Below are 21942 nucleotides of genomic sequence, written 5' to 3' on the forward strand. Positions count from 1 at the left end.
AGCCTTCTGAGTAGCTAGGATTACAGGTGTGAGCCAGCTGTGCCTGGCTGGCTGTAGTTTTACTTGGCAAACAATCTTATCAACATCTCTTTACTTCCCATCACCCCACTGGGACTTTGCAATACCTGGATATAAAGCCTCCTTCTGCACTATGATTTTTCTGCACTATGATTTTCTATGTTCTATTCTGACAGTTTTTTATTTTTATTTTTATACATACATGAGGCTCCCAAATTATTGTTTAGAAAGTTTTCATTTCTCTTCTAGTACCTCTGTTTCCGCTTATGTTTCTTAAGATTTAACATAAAGGGAACCTGGAAGGAAATGTTGAGGAATATGTTGGAGGTCAGATTCCTCCATTGCCTGATTGCAGAGGCAGGACAAGTCTCCTCTCCTTCCTAGGTTGTAGCTTCCTGCTTTATAGCAATTATGAATGCACATATGGCAATTAATAGTAGGCACTGTGCAACTGCAAATTAAACATAACCAATGTCTGAATTTGATTTCCAGGACTATTGTAGCCTGTTGTTTATTTTGATTTCTCTTTCCTCACTCACCTCTTCTAAGTGAAAATAAGCACTACTTTATTTCCATCTCAGTCTGTTAAGGATTTGCTTTATTACTTTTCAGTTACTGCTGCATTCAGATGGGATATAAGCTTTTTTTCTGGAATGCTGACTGGAAGTGACTCTTGGAAAAGTAGTCTAGGTATCTTTCTTCAGAAAGGATTGCATTTCAAGCATTCCATGGAAATGTGAGCTCTCCAGTGCTCAAAGAAGCTCCAGAGACAGGGAGACCCACCCCCAGTCTTGCTCATAACCATCACCCTCTACCAAAGAACCATGTGACTCAGCTCTTTGTGCACACCATGAGCACTTAAAAGTTATTGATTCACTTCTCTTTGTCCAGCATTGCTACAAAACCCAAACCAAACTATTTTGTTCAGTTAGGAGAGTAAAAGGATCCCACACAATCATGTTTTATTCTGTCATTAATTTAATTCAGCCTCTTAAGGCTGGCATGGACCCATGAACTAACATCATATAAAAATATCATTAGAATGCACCAATATGTGACATGGTAAATATACTTTTACTAGTAACATTTTTTAACATACTTCTGTAATTTTATTTTGAAATTCTCAAAAGATATTCATTATTGTGAAGTGCAGGACATAACCTACGACTTGTTTTCAAATGTGCAAAACTATCTGGCAACAATTACTGATTGTTTCTCTATACTTGTTGAAATGCACTTTTGTTTATTTTGAATGTTTGGTGATTCCCATAATCCCAGATTCACTTTTAGATTTTCTGCACTTGGAGAGCTTTTCTGTATCTCTTTGGCTTTAGCACTCCTGCAGTACCCAGTGGACCATACATACTCCTGCCTGGAGCAGATTTTATTTCTGAGTTATTTTCTTTCTCCCTGTATATAACTTTGCAGACATGATTCAAACTTTTAAAAACTTAGTTTATGCATGAAAATGATTGGGGGAGGGAGTCATATGGAGTTTAAACCCAGGGCTTGTGAGAAAACTAACTGCCTCACTTTTTTTTTTTGTGCCAGTTGTGGGGCTTGAACTCATGGCCTAGGCTCTGTCCCCAAGCTTCTTTTGCTCAAGACTAGCACTCTACCACTTGAGCCACAGTGCCACTTATGGATTTTTCTTTTTATGTAGCACTGAGTAATCAAACCCAGGGCCTCATGCATGCTAGGCAAGCACTCTACTGCTAAGCCACATCCCTAGCCCGCCAAATGATTTTTTAAATAAGAAAAACTGCTTTGATATTGAAACTTATCAGTCTGTACTAATATTGTCCTTTGCACTCACTGGTAATCCCTTCAACTAGAAAGTCTTAGTAACATATATTTGGATGTAACACTGTATATGATGTTTCTAGAATGCCCATTTGGGGTATCTGCATCTTCTTAAGATTGGGAGGTTAAAACTTTGCTAATACACTTTTTCTTTCAAGTATCCTCAGGTGGAGTAAAGCATATCTCACTTGTGTCAACAGTTTTTAATCACATCTATCCTTACTCTGTGAATGAGGAAACTTTTTTTTGTCTTGTGTATCAATTTTCCTTCTGTTCAATAGTTTGTCACAAATCAGGTTATGGGCTTTTGTCTAGTGTCAAAATATTACCAATATGCCATCCAGCTTTTTCTCTGTGAAGCAGCACTTCCGGTATCTGATGCAATATCTTCACTTCAGGATTTAAAGGGATTCCTTGGTGTGATTAATTGGGCAGTATTCCTTCCTACAGTTATTAGATTAAGATTGTCTTGAGACAGTCTGTGTAACCAGATGCCTTGTTGTTACAGCCTTCTCATAAATTTTAAATTTGTTTGGACAAACTTTAACCCAGGAAATTTCAGCATCTTAGACCCATCTTGATGCACTTTACCGAGTTTAACAATTGTTTTTTTACACCATGTATTTTAGGACATTGCAGGAAGAAACAGACCAATGGTATTCTTACTCTACATACACTTGGTTTCTGAATTTGGGGAAACAAGGAACTGGCACAATGTGGAGAGCCAGGTGTTTATCTGCTCTCTGATCTCTTGGGTTCCTGAGTTCAAACATAAATGCTTAGAAAATAGGAGTTCAGAGAATGAGGAGTACCTTAGACAGGTCATTTATTATAGTATCATTGCCAAGTAAGAAAATGGAGAATTTGTGATCAATTCCAGTGGTCCAGAACCATCACCTTCTTTTCAAGGGATCTGATATTTGCAAAGCAGTCTCAGTCTGGTGCTAATCTTTGCATCTCTCTGTTCTTTAATAATTTTTTATTGTAAAAATACTGTACAGGAGTTAGTTACATGAGCAAGGTAATGAGTACATTTTCTATCAAGCATTGTTGCTTCCTCCTTTGTTTCTCCCCTACCATCTGGTCTTTCTTAAAGGTGCCCGTTCTTTTTTCAGTGCAGCAGCTGAATAATTCTTGCTGCCATAATACTTGGTGTTCATGCAGCCATCCAGTATACATAGCCTGGTTTCTAGTCCTGGCTTTTCATAGTAAGTGGTGAACCTGCAGGATGTGGAATTTTAAAACTGAAGTCAACTGGATGCCTGTTGTCTGCACACTGCATGCACAGTCACATGGGGGAGAGATGCTGGAGTAACGTCTCGGGAAAAGCAGAAGGACTGGTTCTTATCCTGTGGTTTATATTGGAGATTAATATGACAGGCTTTTTAAAAGACATTCTGAGTAAGAAGGATAGAGAAGAATATAGTGCTTTTGAACTTGTATTTCAGGCCAGGAAACAAAATGAATGAAAACTTGTAGCTGTTTGTAAAAATACTGAGATAAATCTAAACACTGAGTAAGCAGAGATAATTAAGAGGTCACTCCAAGTGGTTACAGGCTAGGGAGGTGGTGGCATTGCCCTGGCAGGTTTGGGAAGCCCCAGACAAGTGGAAGACATATGACAAGATAGGGCTGAGTTGGGCACCAGTGGCTCACACCTGTATTCCTAGTTGCTTAGAAGCTGGAGTATCATGGTTTAAGGCTAACCTAGACAAGTCCATAAGACTTCATTTCCAAAATAGCCAGCAAAAAGTTAGGCTGGAGGCATGGCTCACATGGTAAAGCACCAGCCAATCAAGTGACCATGAGAGAGCATACGATCTTGAGTTCAGTCCCTAGTACTAGCAAAAGAAAAAATGGTCTATAAGAAAAAAATCACAGGCCTCATGGGAGTTGTAGTAGATATTGTATTATGTCTTAAAAGTGTACAACTTGTGGATCTAAATGTCTCCTTAAAATTGTCTTCAACAACTGTCTTCTCTACTAACAATCATTTTCACTTGTTTTACAAAGATTACCCATGTGTACTGTAAGCCTCCCCCATATAGGGTTTGGGATCTGTTACCTGCTTTGGGCTAAGATAGACCCTACAAAGCTCATGAGAGGAGAGGGGAGGAGGAAAGCAGAACACATGTGGGGAAAGGCAGCACAAGGCAGTAGAGTCCTGGCTGAGAATGGAAAGGGGGAGGAGGAACAATGTATTTTAGGGAGCAGAAAGACAATAGAAAAGAAAGAGCCGGAAGAGACAAACAGAAAATGATACAGGAAGTATGTGAGAGACAGGCCAAGCTCATCAAGCAGGCAGCTGCCAACGCCCACAAGCCTATCTGCTAGCAAGCCTGGGAAGAACAGTACCCCTCCCCACCTCCCTCCCATCAACCTGCCCCTGACTCTTCCTGTCCCTGGCCCATGAGTCATACAAGTACAAGTTGTTCTTTTCCCCATGCTGCAGTTCCCTTTGATTATCTAGGGTGCAAACCATTCCCTGGCTGACCCCAAGGCTTTGTAACCAGTTAGCAAGATATTACTGCAATCAATGCAAGATAAATGCCCACCAGCTGGATTCCTATCTGGTGAAATAGCAGATAATGGGTAATCCATGGATACTGGCTCAAGGGTTCTGCATTTCTGTAACTGTTGTGTTTGATCTGATAGTGGGGTGGGTGCATTTTTGTAAATTCTTTTTTTTCCTCTTAGTATTAAGGATTGAACACATGATATCACTCTTGCTAGGCAAGTTCTTTACCACTTGATTCATGCCCTCAGCCCTTTTACTTTTTTGGTTTGTTTTTTTTAGACAAAGTCTCACACTAACCTTCCCATGTATGGCCCCCAGACATCCATCCCCCTACCTCCACCTCCCAAGTAACTGGAATTACAGTTTTACACACCACCATGCTTAGCTTGTTTTTGAGATGGGGTCTCCACATCTTTGCCCAGGCTAGCTTTGAACCACAATCCTCTTGTCTCTGTCTCCAAAGTAGCTCGGATTATAGGCATGCACTACAAATGCCGGTTGCAGGGCAGAAATGAAAAGTTTGGGCTCTTTGGACTAACAAGAAAGGATACAAACAAAGCCTTACAGTTGACTAAAGAAAATCCTCCTGCAAAGAACTGACTTCTAGCCAATGAAGCTCTTTTCTCTTTTTCTTTGGTTTCCAGGTAGAAGAGCGGTCAAGACTGAACCGGCAGAGCTCTCCTGCCATGCCACACAAGGTTGCCAACAGGATATCTGACCCCAACTTGCCCCCAAGGTCGGAATCCTTTAGCATTAGTGGAGTCCAGCCTGCTCGGACACCACCCATGCTCAGGCCTATGGACCCCCAGGTACAATCTTACCTTTGTTTTACTTGGCATTAGAATAAATAATACAGTATACTGAATGCCTAGGAAATTAACATAGATTCAGACACAGAAACCGTCAAATCCACACAGCCCTTAATACGGACTTGAACAAGTAAGAGGTTTAAAGCGACTATGTTATTTTACAGAGCAACCATGCTCTCTAAAGTCAACTGCAGAGATTTTAAGGGAAGGAGTTTGTTATTGTAGTAGGAAGACCCCTACTCAGGCAGGCAAGCCCACCTAGTCGTCCGGAGTGACAAGAGCCCACCGCACCAAAGTTAACAAAGAAGCAACTTTATTGAGAAGGCTCGGGAGCTGATACTGCGACCCCTAGTGGCCCACAATCTAGGGTTTTTAAAGGCAAAATTCACGAGGTCAAGCCTGGTCACGCAGGTGACCAATGAGGTTGTCACACACACAAAAGATTGCACAGTCATACCAGACCACAAGCAGGTGGCCAATGAGGTTACAGTTTGTCACATAATGGCTGTTTAAACCATCCTATCACTTTTGGTTTAAATGACTCAAATTCCTACACAGACTGGTTAAGGATACAAGTAATTCATAGGCTTAGCAGACTGTGGCTCCGTTGGTTTTTTAAGACTGTTTAAACAATAGCCCAGGACAATTAACCAAAATAACAATTTTTTTACTAACCAGATATTTTTGTAAACAGACACAGAAGGCTTAGTCTTGTAACCATCTCCGACAGATACAGTCTCCACCTTGCACACCTGTTAACACTATTCTTTATGCCTTTTTCTAAAAAAAAAAAAATTATTTTATCTATTTTGCCTCATTTCTCCAAAACTGACTCTGGACCCTTAATCTTAAAAGGGGGTTGATGGGCAAAGGTCCATCAACTTCTTCAAGTTGACTTCAGGGGCATTGATCCTACCTAATCAGGAACCTATAACCTTAGCCTATTTTACAAAGAGGTTACCAGGGATAGATGTCATTAATAATATTTTAACTCTTGACAAATGCACAGACCTTTTCTCCAGCTACAGCAGTGTAGCTTGTTTAGCACTCTGGTTTGCAAAAGCATCTTTCTGGATGGCTTAGGAATGTGATCTCTAGTGACCCTAACAATGCCTAAGTTACCTGTGCAGGCCTTCAGATTCAACAGAAACACATTCTCGGGTTTATAAACTCCCCTTTTTTTTTTTTGAACATATGAATTTCTTGTAGCTGATGTCAGCTCAGTTGCTGCCAATTAGGGCTTTGGGCACATATAGGGGTTGAGATTTAAACTATCCCGCACATTTTATAACTTTTTCTTTTTACTACTATCACAGAGGACTGGCAAGTTCCTGTCCCTTACAAGGTGGATAGTCATGGACATTAGGCATGCTTACAAACTATCTTCCCATGACCTCCTAGCTCTCACCAATTTTTGAAGGGCCATGCACAAATGACTCTAGGATCTGACATTATTTTCTGCCATCCAAGTGGTGACTTACTGGCTGTGGATGCTCGACCATTGCTTTCGTCCCAGGAGTGTCTTCTCCACACTGGGATAAATGCCTCACTGGCATTTCCCTGAGCTGATGGCTGGACTTGAACTCAGGGCCTGAGTGCTGTCCCTCAGCTCCCCAGCTCAAGGTGAGCACTCTATCACTTTGAGTCCCATAGCAACTCTGCTTGCTCTTTTAGCACTCTGCTGGCTGAGTAGAGGTGACAGTCTCACAGGGACCTTTTTCTGCCCGGGCTGGCTTTGAACCAGTTTGCAGATCAATGAGTCTTATAAAAGGCCACTTTACTCCAATTAAAAGCAACAAGGTGGCCAACATAGAAGTAGCTTTTAAGCATGCTCTTACCTGGAACTTATTAAGAGTCAAAGTTGCATCTGACCAACTTGTAAGAATCCTCTGTGCTTTGCTCTAGGCTTGCTGGAAAACTGTTAAAAAAAAAAAATACCTACAAGAGCAAACTGGACTAGCAATTATTTTGGTAATCCTAATTTTTCCTTTGTTTACTTTGAGGCAAATGTTAAGAACAATTTTACTTTTAAACTTTATATCCAAAAATCCATTCCTAATTTTTAAGCCTCTTATTAATCTCTTTTAATATTTTATACTTTAGTTTTCATTTGCGTTTTGAAAAGATTCCTTGAAATCTTAAGGCCAAGTGTCACTCATTGACTCTTGGCTGCTTGTTTGAAAACAGATACACATTAAAAACTTATAAACTCAAATGACAATTTTTCCTTAATACAAGAATTACAGGGGTTGGGGGTTTAGCCCAGTAGAAGGGCGCCCACCCGGCGTGCGCAAGGCCCTGGGTTCAGTCCTGGAAAAAAAAAAAATTACAATCACCATCACTGTACCAAGAAGCTAGACTTAACACCTTTATGACTTTTAAAAACATATTCCAATCGTAGAACATCATTGAAAGCAAGTCACATTAAACAAATAACCCTCTTTTTAAGGCCTTCTTAATTTTAATTTTAACACATCCAAGGGGCAGTTTTAGCAATGCTAATCAGAACACCACATCACTAACTTTTACCATCATGTTTCCAGCGTCTATCTGCAGGGAAAAGGGACAGAACAAAGATGGACCACTTGGCCCATCCTATGGACTAGGCACGCACCCAATCTGACGCTTTAGGTTTAGATGAACTGCGTTTGTGCCAGCTTGCCCTCTTTCACCATGCATGGACTCCCCCCAGGGTCTGTCCCACCATGCATGACCAGCTGAACTGTACTTCTGCCTGCTCACCCCTCACCCCTAAAGATAGGTCTTCTGTTGGCTTCTAAGTTTTTCCCCTTTCTTTTCTCTTGGTTCTTGAATGAAATACAGTTTTAGACAGACAGAACAGGTAACATCTTTGACAGTGTTAAAGTAACCTTTGCATTTAAATTTCTAATATTTATCCCCAAATTTTTGCCAAGGGAACTAAATCCCAAACTGCCAATGCATTTTTGTTAGGCCAGATAAGTTGATTACAGTGTAAACAGGCTTATGCATTTAAAAATATTAGATTTTAAAATACCAGCTTTTCTAATTTTCAAGTTAAAGAATCCTTAAAAAGCCTTTTAAAACAATGTGAAGATTCTTTAAAGTTTTTGGTAATGTCCAAACCTCATAACATTTTGAATTTTAAACTTAAAACTCACCCAGTTTTTACAGCATGCTGACAATTCTCATCTTTAACATGGTCACACGCACACAAAACACACTTAAAATCAGTTGTACTTACATTTTCTAAAATCTTTAGATAACAAATATTTAAGACAAGATTTTCTTTTTTTAACAAAGTACCGTTGTTGAGCTTCATTTTCCCAGGGCTTGCTTGTTTAGCAAGGAATTTCACCAATTGATCTTTTGAATACCTTTAGTTGGAGGAAGTTGGGGGGGGAGGGGGTCACCTGAAACTAAACAGAACCAGCTGAATGTCGCTGAACCAGGCTCACAGCAATCTACACCCTCCCCTCAGGCAGCCTCCATAGGTAGAAAATTCAGCCTGAGGCTTGAAGGGGACCAAACTAGTCCAGCAACCTTCAACGCCTCACAGGGAGGGGGACATAGCAGGGCTGTGGCGGAGCCCAGCCAGAGGCTGGAACTTTTATTCCCCCAGAGATGTTCAAATAAATAACAAAAACACAAACACAAAAACCAAGGATCCACATTTAAAACTGGTACCAATTCTAAAATAGGGCAAGACAAGAACCAAAGGCTAAGCTGGGGACTAATGGGCCCCCAACTCTTCCCTACCAGAACTCTGTGCTGCTCCCACTCAGCAAGCTGAATCCAAAGTCTGCTGAGTGAGCCTGCCACTCTCACCCAGAACTTCCCTACCTCAGAAAACACACCAAAGTAAACAAGACAGACAAGTGGCCACAAAGACAAAATCAGGTCTCAGTGAATGGGGCGACATCTCACCACTATTCACTTACCAGGGGACTCGAACCCCCTCTACTCACTTCTGGAGGATTTTTCTTTTAGATTCCTGCAAACATTGACCCAGGGGCCTTCCAAGGTGGAGGAGAATTCCCAGTCATCTTGGGGCAAGGGAAAGAAGTCGCTAGTGGCCATCCCCTCAGACTGGCAGGTTCTCCCCCATGCCCAGACCCCCTGGTCCAAGGCCTGAGGCTAAGATCTTGCTGGAGCCACTTGCAGGTGGCCAGTGGCAGTTTCATAATTGACAAAGAAGCAAGTTACAAAAGCAGATTTAAATGAAGTAGGACAAGGTCTAGGAGTGTCCCAGGAGTGGACTTGTGGACTCACTTTGCCCCATATTTTTCCTGTAAAGTAAATCCAGTTACAAGCATGGTAAGCAAAAGCATAATGAGACACAGACAGACACGATTGTACACCAAAACTAAGTTACTTTTCCTCTCAACCTATTTTCTCTACAAGCCAGCCCCCATCCAACTAACTAGGACTGCTAGGACTGGTGGAATTGAGGGGTCCAAGCGTCCCTGGACCTCCTCGGCCATAGGGGACTCTGCTGTGTCCAGCCTCACCCTACTTTTGGCTTCACTCTGGCGCCTTCACTACCTAGGTCGACCGCGCTTACCTCGAGGCTTTTCTTGGAACTTCTCTCCAACAGCCGAGTGCCCTCACACCGTCCTCCAGGCTGGGGACTTCAATCCCCCCTCAGGTTGGAGCAGCTAAGAGCTCTATCCTGGATGAGCCCCCATTAAATGTAGTAGGAAGACCCCTACTCAGGCAGGCAAGCCCACCTAGTCGTCCGGAGTGACAGAGCCCACCGCAACAAGGTTGTTAACAAACAAGCAACTTTATTGAGAAGGTTCCTCTACTGACCAGTCAGGGCTGCAGCACAGGCTTGGGAGCTGATACTGCGACCCCTAATGGCCCACAAGCTAGGGTTTTAAAGGCAAAATTCACGAGGTCAAGCCTGGTCACGCAGGTGACCAATGAGGTTGTCACACACACAAAAGATTGCACAGTCATACCAGACCACAAGCAGGTGGCCAATGAGATTACAGTTTGTCACATAATGGCTGTTTAAACCAGCCTATCACTTTTGGCTTAAATGACTCACAAATTCAGCAGGTAAGGTGGAGCTTACAGTAAGCACACAAAAGGTGGAGTTTATGGTAAAAGCATGCCCAAAAGAGGAGTTTAGTGGAGTTTACCATAAGCATGTGATGTTGCCAGTTTGAGCCAGATTACAACCTATCTGTTTTATCGGGTCAGTCCTTAACAGAACAATCAAGGTGGATTAGGTTGTTGGGGAAGGGGGACCTAGAGGCATTCTTTCCATCTAGGAACTGGGCTGGTTAGAGCCAAGGTCTAGTTAACCTTGTTTAAAGTTTTTTTTTTTTTTCTAAAATCCCTAAAACAAAGGCAAAGCCTGAAAGAAGCTGTACCAGCTCAAGTCTCCTCTCAGGGCCTACTTCAGTTATATTACGCCTTATAAGCACTTATCTTGTAGTGCCATCAACAAATGGTCAGTAAAGATAGTTATCATGTGATTCTACTGACTTCTTAGCAGTTCCAACTAAGCCAGTAAATTTCTTACCACAAACCCTGGTTCAGCCTCATGCATTGATCTAAATAGAAGGCTTTATAGAAAGCTGTTAAACTTATTGAGACCATATAGTTACCACACAAAAATGGTATTCCCAAAAATACATTGGATCTTTATTCCACTAGGTTAATATTTTCGAATGCGATTATATTTGATTTTTTTAGTAGTTGTATTTTTTTAATACATGCTGTAGATAGCTGTGGTGGACTCTATGGTATAGAACTCTTCTCCCTTCTTTTGTTCCTCATCATGCACTCTAATGTTGGCTTGTGCCTAGATCCCCCAGCTGGTATCTGTGAAATCGCAGGGACCTGCCTTGACCGCCTCCCAGTCAGTGCATGAGCAGCCCACAAAGGGCCTGTCTGGGTTTCAGGAGGCTCTGAACGTGACCTCTCACCGTGTAGAGATGCCGCGCCAGAACTCTGATCCCACCTCTGAAAACCCTCCTCTCCCCACTCGCATTGAGAAGTTTGACCGAAGTTCTTGGTTACGACAGGAAGAAGACATTCCACCAAAGGTAGTGTTAATATAACTGGCATGTTGTTATCATCAGCACCACGTTAGCTGTTAACAACCACCCCTTCTCCTCAGCGCCCTTTCCTGGTAATAATGAATGTCCTTGCACCAAGGCACCTTCCTTTCACATGCACTCCCCTTCTTCCCAACCTAAAGCATGGATGGTCATTTGTCATATCTGACCTTTGCTTTCTCAGAGGAACTAGACTTAAGTATACCTTGTATCCATAATTAGAACTCTCAGCCACAACTGTTTCAAAGTATTTTCCTATCCATATTTTTAAAAATGGAATAATGAACATTTTCATTGATGAATAATTCTATATAGACACACTAAAAACTTCCAAATAAAAAGTAGAAAATTCATTTATTCTGTTTTTTTTTTTCATTTTTTACTTTTAATAGCACGGAGGTTTCAGAGGTTCAGAAGATGGTTGTGCCCTTAGATTCTAGTTTCCTCTACTTAGGAAAAGTTCCTTTTACACTAAATATTAAATTCACTTCTACCAGTACTTACTTTTTCATGGTTACAATTTAGGGTAAAATGACAGCCTCCCACTGTACTCAGTCTGAATCTTTATTTTTCCTGTATAATTCTTTATTGTTCTTAGTTGTCAGGTGGTAACTCTAGAACATTTCTAACAACCTATGTGTCTTCAAAGTACTGGACATGTGTGCATGAGATTCCTGAATCCCTTTTCTTCTGGTCTTGGCACAGGGAGCTATGACAAATAGAAGGTTTCAAGATTTCCAGGAAAGGGCTGGGAAGGTGGCTCAGTGCTTGCTTCCATGCATGAGGCCCTGGGTTCGAGTCCTCAGCACCAGATAAGGAGAAAAAGCCAGAAGTGGTGCTGTGGCTCAAGTGGTAGAGTGCTAACCTTGAGCTGAAGAGCTGAGGGACAGCGCCCAGATCCAGAGTTCAGGCTCCACAACCAACAACAACAACAACAAAAGATTTCCAGGAAAAAAAAATTGAATGACAAATATAGCTCATAAAGGATATTATTGGTGTCTTTTTGTGAAAGCAGAAATGTCATCAACAAAGGTTACTTAGTAGCAAAGCTCAATGTAAAAAATAAGGAGCCTGAGAAACTCGAAGTGGGCATTGTTTTAGGTCACCTTAAAGATTCAGCTTTTAGTCTTTCATTGGGCTCTTTCTTCTCTACAAACATTCATGTTTATTAAGAGAAAATAGAAAATATCAGTAGAACCATGGAATTTGAACACATGGCAACATAATTTGTCCACTCCTCTAATTTTTTCTTTTTTTTTTTCTTTTTGTCAGTTGTGGGGTCTGAACTCAGGGCCTTGGCGCTGTCCCTCAGCTCTTCAGCTCAAGGCTAGCACTCTACCACTTTAGCCACAATGCCACTTCTGGCTTTTTCTGCTTAGGTGGTGCTGAGGAATCAAACCTAGGCCTCATACACACAAGGAAAGCGCTCTACCACTGATCCAACTTCCCAGCCCCATTCAGATAAATTTTTATGTTTAAATAAATCATAATCAAAATTTGATCTTTCAAGATGAGGATGACATTTTACATAAAAAATTATTTTCTATACTAGGACTCATGTGATTGCCTTAAATAAAGAATGACTCTGGTACACCTGCCGGCTTGATTTCATAAAGAAGTGTTTCATAAAAGGAGGCATACTTAAGACATAGTTGAATTCTGCCTGGGGCATTTCCCAGATAAGCTAATAATATACTTGCCTACATACCTTAAAAGTGTTACTGGTAGTCACATAGGCTTTTTGAAAACCATTCCAGTATTTTCAGTACTGTTTTATAAGTACATTTGCTAACTAGTCTTCCAAACACAATGTTTAGTTAAAACCATATGGGGTTTTGGTTAGCAAAAGCAACTTGATCAGCAAAAGCAAACTGATCAGGAATTGCAAATATCTATATTAATAGTAGATTCTCTGAGCTCACCAATGTAATAATTGTGTCACTGGTTCTAGGCTGATATCCTAATTTCTCAGCAAACTTTATATTCTGTATTGTGAGCTAAAAACGGCTCTTATGTGATGCAGCTTCCAGTAAGGTAATAGAACCCAAAGAGGTTTCTAAAGTCCACCACCCTTGCCCAACCAAGAGATATTACTTCATAAATGAAACTTTTTGGCTTGATCTGTCTATATTTTTGAGACTAAAACAACCTTCCATAGTGGTTGCTGAATGGCCCTCACTGCCTTCTCCCAGTAAATTCATTTGGTTCTGTTTTATAGAGTTCAAAATTCCTTTGAGGAATGAAGATGATTTCTTTAACTTCTGGAAAATCTATGGAATGGAATAGGTTCTTCAGACAGTTCAGAAGCTGTTTTATGGAAAGCATTTCTGATTTCTGGTTTTCTTCCAGGTGCCTCAAAGAACAACTTCTATATCCCCAGCATTAGCCAGAAAGAATTCTCCTGGGAATGGTAGTGCTCTGGGACCCAGACTAGGATCTCAGCCCATCAGAGCAAGGTAAGGAGAGGCAGATGGAGGAAGGTGGCCTTCTCTAAAATATGTCTGTGTTCTCTTTTCACTTTGGAAGCATGAGCTGTCTTGCTATCAGCTTTGAAGGGGCAAAATACATTCCTTTCTTTTACATCAACAGATTAAGAACCCTCAATGTACAATGTACAATTAGGGGAGAGGTCATGAATTAAGGAATGAATAAGTGAACCAAGCAACGCAAAAGCCAGTCACGTTTTAGACACAAAGGTTTTAAACCTGAGAGCACATTTACAAATATAGATCTGGTTGCAATTCCCCAAACAATATTAGAGACTATGAGGTTGAGATAATTCTAGGAACCATTGGAACACTGCAAGACAATTGTCAAGGGAATAATGACCAACTGCAGTGCATTCTAACCAGATAGGGTCATCTCCAATGAGACAACACCTCTGTGGCATGACTGACTCTGAACTACACATCCATAGTTTCTGTGTTCTTCCAGAACTTTCCATCACCAATACTGATTGCCAAAGTCAGGAGGAAGTTGTACTTACTCCCTCCCTCTGGTTGATTCAGAGGTCTTGTGAAAAGCTGGAAAGTAAAGAGTATCTGAGATTTTATGTGGTAACAGATGTTTGTTGCTATCATTCATCAAGTTTCTCTCAGATTTTTCATGATGAATATGTCCATTTTTAGGATCTACTGAAATAGGAAGTACTCTATGCTGAGGCTATAAAAAGGTTGAGCTTGGGAAGACTGTTTCCTTCTCCTTGACTTGTGTTCATAATGAAGAGATACAGAGACACTGAAACAGCTTACCAACACAGCAATAGCTTTGGCTGTTTGTACATATCTTTGCAATATGGAATGCTTTTGATCTTAAAACTTTAATTTTCCTCTTCACATATCTTAGCAAGGAATCAATCCATAAATAAGATGAAACTAATACTGAAAATGTGAATCCCTTTAGGGCAAAGATGATAACCCATTCTGAGTGAAATTACCAGTTTTAAGAGACTCTCAAAGAGCCATTTTTATCCTGGGAACTTGTCAGGCTCCCACCAAGCTGGTCTTGCAGCACTGTGGATGACCTGAAAGCAGTGTGTCCAGGGAGCCAGAGGAATGCTAGTGCTGGATTGCAGCTGGATTTATCAACCCTTTCTTCAAATAGCAATAAGTTCCCAATTACCAGTGCCTCTTGCTCTTTTGATCCCTGCCCTCAGGGCTCTGTTCATTATTAGATCAGTTGCTTAGATCAGGGATTGTTTCCCCTTTAAATAGTTTTCCTTCTGTCAACCAAAAAGAAAGAACTATTGACCACTGTAAAAAGAAAAAGTAGCTTTTTATTACATGTGAAGTGCTATTTTAATGACATTGGGGTTTAAGATAATTGGTATTTGATGGTTAGTAGCTTATAAAATAGGAGCTTTTCCTTTGGAACCACTCAAGTATTGTATTTGGTCCAAAGAATGTAGACTAGGTGAGAGATGCCTAACACTCTTCTAATTTAGAACTAAGCTAAGAGGTAGTAATTATTTAGCTGCAGTGAAAATCAAAGACTCGCACTTGGGTGAGGGGAGACTCCCTATTTCTGCCTGTGGAACAGTTCTACAGAATACTCCTGCAACCATGTGACCAGCATTTCAGATGTGAGTCAGGGCTAGGAATGTAACTCAGTGGCAGAGCTTCTGCTAACCAAGTGCATGGCCCTGGGTACAATCCCCAGGGTTCCCAAAATGAATTTTCTAAAAACTCTAGTTCTGATTGCAGTTCTTAAAAAGCTTCACGAATCAATTTACTGAGCAGATGAGTGGACCTCGGTCTTTCTTTGGCCATATCAGTACAGAGTTTCAAGAGAGAGAGAGAGAGCCAATGCATAGTGATTAGTAAAGCCTTTGCACCTTTGTTGATGTTACATTGGTTCCTGCTAGTCCCGTGACCAGTCTCTGGGCTGGAGGAGCCAAGCATGAAACCCAAGGCAACAAAATGAATAAGTAGTAAAGCTAGGATTGGACCTCTGGTAACCTTAAGTCTATGCTCTTACAGCACCACTCAGCACACATTTGTCTGGTGTAGGTATGGCTAATATTACTACTCATTTTTCCCAGGGAAGGGATTCTTGATTTACTGGGAGATGAGGGCACTCATTTCCATACCTTTTTCAACATGTGGTATATGTGATTCTTTTAACAACAGTCCCTCCTAATCTTAAAGATACTGATCCTTATCCTGTGATAACTCATTACCTTTTAAAAGGCTGTAGAGCTGCAAACCTACTTCTCAAATGCTCTTACCCACTCAAGCTGGAAGTATTGCCATCACATGCTTGGACAGTTCCCTTCCTCACTGCTAAAGCCTTGGGGACAACACAGCACCATGAGTACCCTGTATGGGCACAGCTGAGCACGCACACGTCACAGGAGCAGTGGGCCATTCTCACCTGCTCCTGGATTCCCAAATGCCATATCCTGTCAGCCTGCTCAGTGTGAGTTTAACTCAAAATCTGATTTGACCATTTAAAACAATATTGCTTTAAAGAACCCCAGGTACTTCAGTATTTAACTGTGATCCATTTGTTCTTTTAAAGCAAATTAAAATTTGCTCAAACATGTATATGCAGAATTTGAACAGACTTCAATTAAGTCAGAAACATCCAGTCAAAACCCAATGACTTAAATGCTTAATTTTTTTAAAAAAAGTTTTCTGTCCCATCCCAAACCTGTCTTCATATGACTTGTTTGTTCTCTTTAGCTAGCTATGTCATCAAAGAACAAAGTAAAGTGAATTTTGGTGGTCAGCCAGCTAATCTGACTTGGCCCAAATACTTGGGCTGTCACAAAATCACTTTGTAATCCTCATATACTTCAAGTAGATGGAATAATTGCCACATTTTTGCTTTACTGTTTGTTTTATAGGCAGGATGGCAAATGTCTGAATTAAAGCTTAACATTTCAAGAAATATATTTGGATGTTTCTCAGATTTTTTTCATGTTGAGATCTGAGCAGGGTCAGTTAATAGGTGAACAAGGCAACTGTGACTTAATGGAATTCTGAAATTGAACCTCTCTAAAAGCACTTTTCTCAGATCCTTCACCCCCTTCCCAAGGCAAGGCCATACATAAATAAAGAAGAAAAGCATGCAAATGATGTGACACTTTCTCAAATCACTCATGTTTTACTAAATAATAATAAGGTAAAAGCCATTGTAATAATAAGGTAAAAAGTCATTGTAAAGTTTTCTGTATTTTTCTGTGTGGTTACATAGAAATTAAGTGTTTTTATTCTCCAACAGTAAAAATAGCAACCTATTAAGATCAGCACCCATGCTGGTTAGCTCCAGTGGAGAGGATATGTACTAATGAGGCCCAGGTCAGGGACCCAATGCCCATGGGATCTAATTAGCGTCACACAGAAGAGGAGGCTCTAAGCACAGTAAGGGATGCATTCTCATCCCAGCTAGTTCTGTACCTGCTAATGCCCCTTTTTATGCTGAGACAGCCCAGCACTTCATCACCTAACATGGCAGTCGCCTCCTAACTGATCTTGCCTGTCTTGCTCCTGGTCAGACAAACATAAGCCTGCATGGAAGGTACACAGTCTCTGCCAGGCTTAAAGACTGATGCTATAAAACCTTTTCTGCAAACATGTCCTAACACAGACTTGGCTCTGATTACATATGTGCTAGCCCTTGTCTTTGCTCCAGCCTTCCTGCCAAAACAGAGTCAAGTCCTCTCTTCTTCTCAGTGCCACCCCTGACCCCTCAGTCTATAAGGACTGTTCCCTAAACTCCAGCAACATTTCCACTTTCACGTACAACATGCAGAGTCTCACCAGGTTCACTGGTTGTCTCCACTGTGTAGATTTCATTGCCATGATTAGTGTTTTTGTTTGTTTGGGGGGTTTTTTGGCCAGTACTATGGTTGAACCTCAGAGCTCATTGCTCTCAGATTTTCTCTCACAGCTGATTGCCAATGAATTTTTAGAACAAAAAATTAATTATGCATATTAATTCCCTTATTGTTTTATAAGAGAACAATAGGAGGAATGCTTTAAGAATATAGATTGTTTTTATGAAAAGTAACAATTTCTAATTTAAGTTATTTAAGAACTAGATTTATAATTTTAGGCATTTTTAAATTGAAGGATAGCTCCATTTAGGATTCAAATCTATTTCAGTGATTAGATACAAATAATACAAATATAGTTACAACCATGCCATTAAAATATCAACATTGGTTCTCTAATACTATGTAGTTTACAAATAGACATTCAGTGTTTAGTTTTACTGTTTGTTTGGCTGACTTAGCAAGCCCCTTACCACAAAAACAAATAATGACTGTTTTCTATTGACTTTACCCAGTCTCTTCTGTTCAACATATTTATGGAAGATACAGTCCCACAAAGTATGATTATCTGGCTTAGTTTCTGCTTACAAGGGTGACTATTTTTATGGCCAGGTGTTTTTTTTAATTGTAAAGGTGATGTTCAGAGGGGTTACAGTTACATATGTCAGGTAATGAATGTATTTCTTTTGAACAGTGTCACCTCTTCCCTCGCTTTCTCTCAGTTTTGTCTTTCCCAACCCCCTCCTACAAGTTGTATAGTTCAAGTTGTATAGTATCATTGCTGAAATAGTTCTGCCTTTGTTCTACCATTTCTGTGCTTTCCCTCACCCTCCCCCAAACAGATAAACTTACATTCAAGACAAAAAGTACAGAAATAAAAGCAGAGACAAAAAGGGGGGAAACACAAAAAGTAAAATAAAAAAACCTCTTGTTTCCATTTCTTGGAGATCATTTCAACAAACATCATTTATATGATCATATATATGATTATATGCACATAGCTGTTGAACCTTTGTGATCTTCTCCTAAGAACATCCTCGTTTGGTCTCACTGGGTGAATATTTAGAATCCTGTTTAATTAATCATGTCTAGGTGTAATTTTTTTTCACTTGCCATCTATTGTTTCCTTGAAGATTTATAGACACATTCTAATAACTACAAATGAGGGAACTCATACAAGCTGTTTCTTTGGATGTGGCTTACTTCAATATAACTTTTTACAAGTCTTTCCATTTCCTTATGAATGGGACAGTATCACTCTTTCTGATGGAAGCAGAATTCCACTATATATATAAACCACATTTTCTTGATCCATTCATCCACTCTGAGGTATCTGGGTTGACTTGGTTATGGTAAACAATGCTGCAATGAACATAATTGTGCTGGTAGCTTTAGTGTAGCCTGGTTTGTGGTCAATTGGATAAATACCCAGGAGTGGAACTGGTGGGTCATAGGGATGCTCTATGTTTAGTCTTTTTTTTGGGGGGGGGGGGATCCGGTTGTGGGGTCTGAACTCTGGGCCTGGGCTCTGTCCCTCAGCTCTTCAGCTCAAGGCTAGCACTGTACCACTTGAGCCACAGCGCCACTTCTGGCTTTTTTCTTTTTGCTTATGTGGTGCTGAGGAATTGAACCCAGGGCCTCAGGCATGCAAGGCAAGCACTCTACCACTGAGCCACCTTCCCAGCCCCTATGTTTAGTCTTTTGAGGAACCTCCATACTGCTTTCCAGAGTGGTAGAGCAAGTTTACATTCCCACAATGTTGTAGCATTCCCTTTTGGCCACATCCCTGCCAGCATCTGTTATTGTTAGTTTTCTTGATAATGGGCATTCTAACTGGGGTGAGATAGAAGCTTAATGTTATTGTGATTTGCATTTATTTTATGGCCAGAGATGTTGAACATCTATCTCTTCATGTGTCTATTGCCATTCTAACAACTTCTTCGGAGAAATCTCTAAGTCTTGAGCCCATTTAATAATTGGGTTGTTGTTTCTTTGAGAATTTGTTTGGGGGGGGGGTTAATTTTTTGAGCTCTAAGTATATTTTAAATATTAGGCCCTTGTCTGATGCATTGCTAGTAAAGATCTTCTCCCATTCTATGGGCTTTCTATTTATTTTGCTAGCTATGTCCTTTGCCATGCAGAAACTTCAGTTTGATGCAATCCCATTTATCCAGTCTTTCTTTGATTTGCTCTAATTCTGGATCTTTCCTTAGGAAGTTTCAACTCATGCCTAGCAGCCCTAGTGTTGCCCCTATCTCTTCCTGTAATATTTCCATGGTACCTAGTCTTGTGTTGAGTTATTTGATCCATTTGGAATCGATTCTGGTGCAGGTTGATATGTAAGGATCTAGGTTCAGTTTTCTGCATATTCTGCTAATTCTGTCAGTACCATTTGTTAAAGAAGCTGTCTTTCTCCCATCCTGTGTTTTTGGCTCCCTTATCAAATACTGGGTGGTTATAGCTCTGTGGGTTATAACCAGGTTTTTAATAGACTTAGCTATAAGTGTTTCAAGAGCAGGAACTCTATTTTTTTAATTTTTACATATGAAACATCTAATATTCAACATAGTGCAGTACTCTTGAACGAGCTAGAGCAAAGTTAAAACATGAAATTACATCTGAATATGATGTCTCATGGTATTAGAATCGTAGCATTTTGGTGATTCCACAAAAATGTGAAATTCTGTTTGGGAAACTGAAGTTGTTGGAAACAGGAAGGACCTGATGCTAGGTCACAGTGTTGTCCCTCAGCAATTGCATGGCAGTAGAAATGTGAGCTCTGCGATTTCATTCTCACTGAATTGTCCCTGCTCAGCATTGTGTAAACAGCCTCCTACCACCATCACTAGCTGTCTCTTCTCGAACAGCTTCCCTGATTGTTAATGGTGGCCCAGGTAGCCCTGATTCCTGCCTCCTTTTTGCTTCATGTAGGCCGAGCTTAATGCAACAGGCTGTGTGAACCTAGCTAAGCTGTGTCTTGACATTACTCAAATGCCTGACCTAGTGCCCAATATGAAACTCTGAATAAGAGAATAAATACAGTTTTTTGAGGACAGTAATTATATGAGGAAGAATAATACAGTAAAATCTAAAAAAAAAAAAAAAAGCTCCTAACTTGCCAAAAAAAACTTAAAATTAGTTCTAAAGTTAGCACTTAATCTTTTAAAAATAATTTTGCTAGTAGTCCAAGAATATCTTTCTATATGAAAATACTTTCAATATGAACATTACAAATGCACAAAACTCTACTAGCTGTGTAAGCAAAATACTTGATTATGTTACTCATAGATAGGAATTATAAATGGCTAATAAATGAGAATAAAAAATCATTCTAGGACAGGTATGGTGGTATATACCTATAATCCCAGCACAAAGGATAGTGAAGCAAAAGCTCATGAGTTTAAGGACAGCTTTGGCAACTTATCAACAATCTTGCCTCAGCCAGATGCCGCTGGCTCATGCCAGTAATCCTAGCTACTCACGAGGCTGAGGTCTGAGGATCACAGTTCAAAGCCAGCAAGGACAGGAAAGTTCATGAGACTCTTATCTCCAATAAACTACCAGAAAACCGGAAGTGGCACTGTGGCTCAAGTAGTAGAGCACTAGCCTTGGGCTGAAGAGCTGAGGGACAGTGCTCAGGCCCAGATTTCAAGCCCCATGACCAACAACAACAACAAAATAAGATAAACAAAAATCAATACACCAATACCAACATCTAAAAGCCCAACAATAACCAAGTACAATTCATCAGAATTCTTATCATAAAATCTGGTAAGAATTCATAGACTATGGTGAAAATTGTAATACCTTCATATACTCATGCACATATATACATACAAACATATCCAAGCCTGTGTGCCCTTTTACCCAAGGATTCCACTTCCAAGAAGCAGAGATGTGATTGAATATTGGCATGAAAAAGATGGTTAGCTATCTCACAGCAATGAACTCGACACTCTTTAGTAATGGGGAAACTGATCAATAAGATGGGTTATTGTGCAGCTTTTACTGTTTGCAGAAGCATACGAAAATACAATACAGTTAAAGGAAAAAAAAAGCAAGAAGCAAACTGATTATATGCTTCCACATATACAAAAGAAAGAAACTAGAAAATAAATTACCAAGTAGTAAAACATGGTAGAACATTTCCAGGTTCATGCATTTCCTTTCCTCCTTTTGCCTTTTAATGCATTTCAAGTTCTATTTGATGAACACAGGAATACAGTAAAAGCAAGCCTCTTTTTAAGATTCATAATTTTTTTTTTCTGGTCATGGGGCTTGTCCCTGGGCTCTGTCCCTCAGTTCTTCAGGTAAAGGCAAGTGTTCTACCACTTGAGATACACCACCACTTCTGGTTTTCTGGTGGTATATTAGAGATATGAGTTTCATAGACTTTCCTACGCAGGCTGGCTTTGAACCATGATCCTCAGACTCAGCCTCCTGAGTAGCTAGGATTACAGGCCTGAG

General features: G+C 40.3%; 1 protein-coding gene across 6 annotated transcripts in view; it reads left to right on the forward strand.

The window, feature by feature from the left end:
• Positions 1-21942, forward strand: part of Tnik (TRAF2 and NCK interacting kinase) — a 394212-nt gene that overhangs the window by 320291 nt on the left and 51979 nt on the right. For all 6 annotated transcript variants that reach the window (XM_042678823.1, XM_042678824.1, XM_042678826.1 and 3 more), the window contains 3 exons: positions 4984-5148; positions 10947-11186; positions 13548-13654. In XM_042678823.1, the coding sequence (XP_042534757.1) occupies positions 4984-5148; positions 10947-11186; positions 13548-13654 (512 nt within the window). The remainder of the gene's footprint in view (positions 1-4983; positions 5149-10946; positions 11187-13547; positions 13655-21942) is intronic.

The sequence above is a fragment of the Dipodomys spectabilis genome, unplaced genomic scaffold (assembly GCF_019054845.1).
Source record: "Dipodomys spectabilis isolate Male_0828 unplaced genomic scaffold, ASM1905484v1 ptg000050l, whole genome shotgun sequence".
In the NCBI taxonomy this organism is placed as follows: Eukaryota; Metazoa; Chordata; class Mammalia; order Rodentia; family Heteromyidae; genus Dipodomys; species Dipodomys spectabilis.